At 34.8% G+C, this 8,896-nt stretch overlaps 1 protein-coding gene across 1 annotated transcript; it reads left to right on the top strand.

Annotated features, from left to right (window-relative positions):
• Window position 1: 1 nt before the first annotated feature.
• LOC123717997 (dnaJ homolog subfamily B member 14) lies at window positions 2–8,408 on the top strand. Its single transcript, XM_045674331.1, has 6 exons — window positions 2–473; window positions 1,439–1,548; window positions 3,115–3,289; window positions 3,836–4,038; window positions 4,650–4,737; window positions 5,265–8,408. Exons 1-6 carry the CDS (start codon window positions 143–145, stop codon window positions 5,411–5,413), a joined length of 1,056 nt encoding a protein of 351 aa, XP_045530287.1. The 5' UTR covers window positions 2–142; the 3' UTR covers window positions 5,414–8,408.
• The last annotated feature ends 488 nt before the right edge of the window (window positions 8,409–8,896 follow it).

Here is an 8,896-nt window from a genome sequence, read left to right as displayed (position 1 = left end):
TCTATCTGTGTATTTTTCATTTCTGACGTAAATTTGAGGATATAGTAATTAATCGTAACTATATGAAATTCTTACAATTTATTAATCCAAATACTTTCTTGGCTTGTTGGGGAATCAATCTTTATTGTTGTTGACGTGAAAAATGACGATTGAAGGAAACAAGGATGAAGCTGAGCGCTGCATTGAAATTGCGCAAAGTGCCTTCACTGCTGGGAATTATGAGAAGGCTGAGCGTTTTTTAGTGAAGGCTGAACGTCTTTATCCTACATCAAGGGCTAAAGACCTTTTGACCGTGGTAAGAGCGGCAATACCCACCGGAACCTCGAAGCGAACGCCTCCCAGTACCCCCAGTGATGATGTTAGGCGACGTAAGCCTGCAGCACATCAACCTGAAAAGAGGGAATACACTGCCGATCAATTGGACGCCGTCAAAAGAATCAATACAAAATGCAAGGATTATTACGAAATTCTAAGTATGCACAAAAGTCTTATTACTTAAATATATTGTAGTGATGACCTTGATATAATTTACGCAGATATATTTCAAAGAGCTGTTTACTAATTATATTAATAAGGCCATTGACTGGTTTGGCTAAGTTATTTGAACACTATTATTGTTTTTGCGTAAATTGTATAATAAATTATAGATAATTGAACATCATCAAATTTTTAAACATCCTTACTTTGCTATAATTATTCTTTTTAAAATGAGTACCAAATCTTAGAAGGTTGACTATCCCATACAAGAGATACTGGTAAATATATGGATCGCGCCAATTCTTTTTTTTACAGTCGCATTATGATCTGTAAACATCATAACTAGTATTGTTATGATGGTGCATGACACTTTTATAAAAAAATAAGTATTTGGAATTGATTCTCCTATATTCACACAAGCATAAGTGTTGCGGCAAACCATACTTGGGGGGACAACGAAACCAAACACAAACAAAAACAAAGCATCATAGAGTCGTATGCTACCAGAAAAATAAGGTAACAATTTAGAAATCAGTCGCCCGAATTGGGGGTTGCAGGTAGAGGGAGGGAGGGGGTGGTGTATAGTTATCGATATTTACAATGTGATAGAATAGATCCGACGCTTTGAAGACATATTCAGGTAACAGTTATTAAAAAAAATATTAATATACTAACCTAACCTAACCGAATAATATGAATAATAGGTTTTTTGGACAGCTCCGTCGTTTCGAGAAATGCAGTCCCTCCACCTTTGCGTACCAAAGCATAGGCATTTCATTCAAGTCTCCGCAGCTTCGGATTTTTGGACCAGCGTTAGCCGCTACGGCTTGCATAATGCCTGTGCTTTGTTACAGCGGGTGGAGGCTGCTCTTCCTCCACGCCTCCGATTGTTGATATACACTTTAGGGGTAAGGCAGAAAAGACTAACTAAATAATTGTTTGCTGTAATTGTATTTTACAGGTGTAACAAAAGAAGCTACGGATTCTGACATCAAGAAAGCTTACAAGAAGTTGGCTCTCCAACTACATCCAGATAAGAATCATGCACCAGGAGCCGCTGAGGCATTCAAGGTTTGTATTCCACTTATTGGAGCTAATGGGTTTTGGGGCCGTTATCCTGTTTGAATTTTATCTTATATTATAAAGTACCAAAACACTGATTCCAAAAACTGTTTTACCATTAGAATGTTACTTTATTGCAGAATAACATAGGCTATATTTATTTCCAAAATATTTTGTCCAGTCATGAGAAAATATGTACTACTTTCACATAGTGCATGCATGAATGCATTTGCCCCTGCAAACTGTTATTGATTGCATTTAAAAATACTCTGCTTAAGCCTTTAATTCTATAGAAAAGGTTTCATAATAATGTTTTATGTGTAGAGTGTAATGTAATGTATTAAGTGTAGTGCTAGTAGTAGAAACTAAGGCTATAAAGTGAATATCACTTTAAAACAATATTAGATTAATTTCTCATGAATACACATAGACAGACAGGGCTAGACACCTCTTCTTGTCTTTTATCATAAAATAAATTAGTTACAACAGGAATAAGCTATATAGCAAGTGTGGGTCTTATACAATCGTTTTTAATTAGCTTTAAAAAAAATCTGGATTAGATAGGTGAAGTTATTATTTACAAACATGTTATGACATTAATGTTAATTCAACTAACAGATTTTTTGATCAATTAATTAATTAAATTATTTACAAGTTATACACTGGTTTTTTAAAACATGGCCTATGTTTTACTAAGAGTGCTTTATAAACAATATTGTTCATACATGCACCCCTTAAACCTGAGGACATTCTTTCGAAAGACAACTGCACTTTTCTATGTGTGAATGTAACATTCTCTCATACGATAACGGAAAACATTGTGAAACCATAACCACATATACTTTATAATCCACGGCTTGTGTCAGGCACAGAAATCCTATTAATAAACTACTTTTCTGTTAATGTATAAAACTGTTTTCTATCATTTATTTATTTATTTTCTATTTTTATAGTAACTTTATACAAATACAATAATTACTTATTTATATAAAAATTTAGCTAAGACCAAGATAAACAAAACCTAAATACAATGCAATTCTTGTGAATTCCATGTGCATCTACAAATCACACAATCTCACATGCAATAATATTCTGGGTGTATCATGAAACAGATACAGATATTTGAGGCCAACACTAAGTGGCTGTAGCTGAGTTTACAGTTATTTGATTTTATTTGTTGTTGCTACACACTCACATAAGAGAAATGTTACACTGTCATAATAGAGGCGCTGGACAGAAGCGTTAAATAAAGTTAAATAAGATAAAGTTTAACAAAAGGCTTTTATTATCATAGACATGAATACAAATAATACAATTATTTCATTTTACCTTATTACTACTGAGATTATTACAGAATTTGATTAATTGTAATAGAATTATTACTATCATTGTAATGGTTATTACATATTTTTGTTATTAATGGCTTCGAATCATCCGTGGGAAGGGACATGAAAAAGATGTCTCATAACGGAAAAATGTGACGGTAATTTTTTTCGCCGAAAAAGATTCACTTCAAAAATCTTAAATGTATTAATAATAATTGTGTCTTAAATATAAGCTTCAATTCGTTTCCAGGCTATTGGAAATGCAGCTGGAGTACTAACAGACCCAGAGAAGCGTAAACAATATGATCTCCGTGGTGATGAAGCCCCAGCTCATACGCAGCACACCCATCACCAATATTATGCGAGGGGCTTTGAATCTGATCTCACTGCAGAAGAGTTGTTTAACATGTTTTTTGGACATACTGGTATGTCACATATATGTTTATTATCTATATGATTCTTAATGTACATTATTACAGCCATATAAAACTAGTCAGTTGAATCAGACAAAAGATCTTTGGCAAGCCATATTTATATAATCGGGAAAATTAACAATATAAGAATGACCTTTTTCTTGTTAAACTTGCTAAGTTGGACCAACGAAGCGCAGACCATTAGGACTTCGTGACTTGATTTCAATTGAGGTCTGCCCCCAGTTAAGTTCATAGTTGGCGGTGCTGGCGTCGTTCTCCGTCTCTCTTGCTCTCGTAGTTAAGATATACTGGGGGAACGTCCGTCTCTCTTGCCTTCGGGGGTATTGGGGGGTTTTAACTATACATACTTTTTTATCATGTTTAAGAAAAAAATTCTTTCTATCTTTTCTATATCGATCTTATTATGATTGCACTAAAATCAGGAGCTACAAAGGCAAAGAATTTTTTAAATTGGTCCAGAAGTTTTGTAAACTTTTCAATGAAGAACAATCACTCAAACTCGTACCTATTGTATGAAGTCTTTAACATTTTTTTCAGCATTCTCAGCGGGTGGCCCAACAGTGTACCGTCGCCGTCGTGAACCAGAACAAAGGGAGAACCACGCGGGCTTAGTCCAGCTACTTCCAATAGTCGTTCTGGTCCTCCTCTCTATGATGTCAGGCTTCTTCATCAGCGAGCCGGTGTACAGCCTCACCCCGAGCTCCAAGTATCCAGTTCCTAGGGAGACGGTTAATCTGAAGGTATAATTAAACTCATAATTTTGAATATTTGTTTTGGTAAATTATCAAAAATGTGAACAATTTTTAAAGTGAGACTTCGTTATCGGCGTTGGAAAAAAAATTACCGTCACATTTCTCCGTTACGCGCCATCTTTTGTTACCTTCGTTATTCGTTGTCACTTAACATAAATTGATCCTTTGCCCGCACCCTGTTATATAGATCACAAAAAATGTGTGCGTGTATTAGTATACACACTTAAGAAGTGAAACTTCTTTATGACCTTATTTTTCGAAAAAATGATCTTCTAGATGCAACTTTACAGAAATTGGTTAAATAAAGTTAAATTAAATAAGTTTAACAAAAGGCTTTTATTATCATAGACACGAATACAAATAATACAATTATTTCATTTTACCTTATTACTAATAAGATTATTAAAGAATTGCAATGATTGTAATAGAATAATTATTGTAATTGTTATCGTTATCCTATATTTTTTTACCGTGGACGAGAAAAAGATGGCGGGTAACGGAAAAATGTGACGACTATTTTTTTCCAGTGCCAATAAAAGATTCACTTCAATAATAATAACTTAATAACCTAACCTGTATTTTAAATTTTTATTTTTCAGGTACCGTACTACGTCAAAGACAATTTCCATACAGACTACCAAGGATCGCTACGGAGACTTGAAATGGCAATAGAAGAGGAATATATTGGTATGAATATCTTTTTTAATATAAATTTTTGTTTTCCACTAAGAACTATGTAAATATTTAGTTATAAATTGAGAAACAGTCATAAGTCAATCACCGTAGTCTATGGACATGGACACCTATTTCAGTGGCTTCGCAAGGAGTTTCTACTCTCTTTGATCCCATTTTATTGTGTGCCTTGCTTGCCTTTGAGAGAAGAGTGAGCTCTGTATAAACTGGAGGTCCCATTAAGGTTCCAAATAAGCGTTTGTTTCAAGTTATGGGTCAGTTTCAAGGTGATATTCTGAGTTTTTTTTTTAATGTACCTGTAAATAACTGTCTGCAATTTTCTATATTTATCTAGAAATAAATATAATCTAAAGGCAACGACTCCGTAGTATAACGACGAAATTAGAGTGGTCCCTATTATCGTCGTTATACGCGACATCCACTAATATTTGATTTATTTAATACAATCAAAAAAATTACAAGGCTAGAACGGTTTGGCTCCAAACGCTATGAACAAATTTTATATTGATTTTTTTCCACAGTGAACCTACGCCACGCGTGTCAGCGCGAGCGCAACTATCGGGACAGTCTGGCATGGAAAGCGCGTAACTTTGGCGACAACAGCCAGTACGCGGAGGCGCAGCGAATGCGTATGCCTAGTTGCGAGAAGTTGAACAAGTACCAGCGGTAGATGGCGCTGTGAGCATTCAGTTTTTGTTATGTTGTAAAAGTACCAATGGTTGGGCATAGGTAGCGCTATATAAAAAAAAGTATTTGATCAATTTATTGTCAAGTTTTAACGATAGATGACGCTGTGAGCATTCAGTTTTAAGTTGTAAAAGTACCATTGGTTGAGGATAGGTGGCGCTAATCCAAATTTTGTTTTATCAATATATTGTCAAGTTTTAACGATATATGACGCTGTGTATTTTTTTTGTTAAGTTGTGAATTGTATAGGTTGTGTTATTTAAAATTTTATTTGATCAATTTATCGTCAAGTATTAACGATAGACGCTGTGGTTGGTTTTTGTTAAAATGAATAGCAAGTTGATTAGTTGTTATGAATTTTAAGTTAAACTAATAACAGCCTCAAGTAATTGTTATGTTGAAAATTATTGTTTATCAGATAAATGTACGATTGTATTGTAAGCAATGTTTGTCTTTCTAAAAGTGTGTATGCCAATGTTAGATGGCGTTATTTATGAATTATTTTGGTTCTGTAATTATGAGGGATTTAAAATAATAGTACCAAAGGTTGACGCTAGATAGCGCGTTTACAAATGTCAAGGATTGAAGTTATCAAGTTTTACTAATAGATGGCGCGGTAGGTGTTAGGCAGTTTGTCGGCAATTATTTTATAATCGTATAAAATTAGTATTTTCTTTCTTTTATGTTGCAATATACCTGGACATATATAGTCATAATAGTCCTTGAGTATAGATAATATTATCAAACTTTATACAGATTTTTTCACTGCACTCGAAGATATATATGTTTAGACATTCGAACCGTGTGCTAACAAATTGCTTAATTGAGGCGGTAGATGGCGCTGTTAGCAATTTCCCCCAAAACGATTTTAATACAAGCATGCCTTGTTTTAAAAAATCTATAGACATTTGTTTTATTGTATGATAATCGAAATATCGATTATTTATTATTCGAAATAATTAAGATGGCTGTAGAAAAGTTCATTATCTTATCGTGTATTTATTATTTAAAATAAATTGTGGCCCTGGATAGATAAAAACATGCCTTTATAATAAAGACTTTATCCTTAGCGTACATGATCCAAATAGATCATAGTTAAAAATAGTGTCCATTGTGTTGTTAAGAACTATCACAAATTAACAAAAAACGTCAATGTATACCACATATACACGTCAAACTTGACACTGCGTCAGGAGTAACTTGAGGCGAGCTCTCAGCTGTCATTGATTTGACGTATGACTCGATGGAACTATTGTAAAGTGTCACAGCCTTTGAACATAGTGAATACTTATTTGTGTGTTCTATTAGCTGACTTACCGTAATATGATTTTTTACTTACCAAAAGTCAAAGTCAAAAATAATTTATTCCCATAGGTAACACAGTGTACACGTATGAACGTCATAAAAGAAGTATATATTATATGCTTCTAATTTTACATTTACTGCCAGTTCTCAAATTAAGGGCGTAGAACGGAAGAGAAGAACTGGCTATAAGCTCTCCGCCACTCTTTTTAATCGCCAAGTTTTTTGTTTTACACAACGTTCGTAAGGAGCTGCAACCATCACACCATGTTCCACCATAGAGACTGTTTCCGAAATAAAAATTAACATTTAGGTATATATATCCATCAAATTTTTCCCTCCATTCCCAACATTTCTCATAAAAACATTCCTTCAGAGTTCAAGGAATAACTTTATGAAATACTCGAATTTATCCAGCCGTCTTTGGGTTTTGCGATGTTATAATAAACACTTGTTTGCATTTAATTCATATGACTCACGATTCAGGGTCGAGTATCCGCTTGAACTGTCACCGTCATAATTTAATAACCGACTTTATGGACCTGTCAAAATAACGGAAATATAAATGAAAGATGAAAAAAAAACTGTTGAGTTTTGTTCAATTGACGACCGATAGACGGTACAATACACACGTTTTAAATACAAAAATATCAGATTGTAAATCTAAACCATTCTCGAACTTTCATGCTATTTCATGAATCGATTCAATTAGGATTTATTATTAAAAGGCTTCTATACGAGCAAATGTTTTAATGAAATATGTGGAGCTACAACATTGCCGACTATAGCCCGAACAATTTAATGCAAATGACAATTGTACATCTCGGCAATGGCTCATTATTTCGTCATTACATGGTCTACATACATGGCTTGACCAGTACAGTACAGTATAACCAATATAAACAGAAACAAACACAAACGAACATCGTTACTCGAACGAATCCTGGCCAAGTATTCACGCACTTAGGCCGTAAAGCGATTCTGCATTAATATAATAAATATTGCAGTATAGCGATCGTTCGGTCTGAGACACATTCCCTGGACATACAAAAAAATATTTGGCAATATATATACTGCCATACTAGAAATGTTGCCGAGTAATGCATATTCTATCCATAAATTCTGGCTGTTGCTACCAGCCACTTTTGCAGCTATTCGTGAAACATTCGTGAGGAACCCGTGGATTTATATAAAAACGATCAACTTGATATGACTTTGTTTCCGAGTAATTTGTGGACCAACTTACGAGGCATAGTGTTGGGCGGTGGCTTCAAGGTGCTACTCTGATCCCTGAGATCGTTGGTTCGATCTCTGGCTGTGCGCTGATGGACTTTCTATCTGCGCCTTTGACGCCGTACCGTGTTGGAAAACGTTAAAAAAATATGCCTTAGATCCAAATAACGGCGTGTGTAAACTCTGATACAGATCTGAGGCTATCTTTTATTCATATACGAAACCTTCAACTTTGTTTAAGTTAACAAAATCGTTATTTTTCCTATCTGGTCACACATAACGCTAAGACACGACTCTGCATCTGGACTCGTCCATTAAATCACTAAGTTATGATAAAATATATTAACATAGGACTGTTAAAGTGTATTTAAAATTGTGCTGTTATCATGGTTTATGGTTTTATTTGTTTTAAGTATTCGTTGAATAAAGTTTGTCCCACTGTATTGGTTTTTTTATTCATTATATCAAATCGGACGTTATGAGTTCGATAACTGGGGAAACAATATCTTTAGAAGCCTGTTTGAACTGGCGTAACATTGAGGATAAGCTCTAACTAAAACAGATGATGATGGGCGCTGAAGTCACCCTGGGATTGTGGAGTGCATGACTTACTTTGGCTTAACCCCTTGGTGGGGCAGAGGTCACCACTCAGAGTTTCCGGCTCTCTTTGCCTCATCAGCAACTGTTGGGCGCCAGGACGGCCACGCTTCCGCTTTCCTTGCGGATTCCAATCAAGCCACTGCTTGGGAATATGATTGGGATCCCTTCGGAGTGTACGGCTGCTGGACCTGGTAAAAGCTTCTAAGGAATCTCAAAATTTTAGAGTCGACCGCAGAGTCATGAAAGAATTACATTTAGCCATAAGTTATGTTACCAAACGATAATTAACTATATTAGTTAATAAAAAGCGCAAACTAAATTTTAATCTTTG

This window comes from Pieris brassicae, chromosome 14 (genome assembly GCF_905147105.1).
Source record: "Pieris brassicae chromosome 14, ilPieBrab1.1, whole genome shotgun sequence".
In the NCBI taxonomy this organism is placed as follows: Eukaryota; Metazoa; Arthropoda; class Insecta; order Lepidoptera; family Pieridae; genus Pieris; species Pieris brassicae.
Note: the sequence above shows the minus strand (reverse complement) of the source record. Positions and strands in the feature narration are given on the sequence as shown.

What these genes read in the sequence shown, in the direction of transcription:
- LOC123717997 (XM_045674331.1), top strand. Translation starts at nt 143, where the DNA reads ATGACGATTGAAGGAAACAAGGATGAAGCTGAGCGCTGCATTGAAATT. An exon ending in GGATTATTACGAAATTCTAA is followed by an intron (nt 474 to 1,438) that starts GTATGCACAAAA and finishes TGTATTTTACAG; the next exon opens with GTGTAACAAAAGAAGCTACG. An exon ending in GGGAGACGGTTAATCTGAAG is followed by an intron (nt 4,039 to 4,649) that starts GTATAATTAAAC and finishes TTTATTTTTCAG; the next exon opens with GTACCGTACTACGTCAAAGA.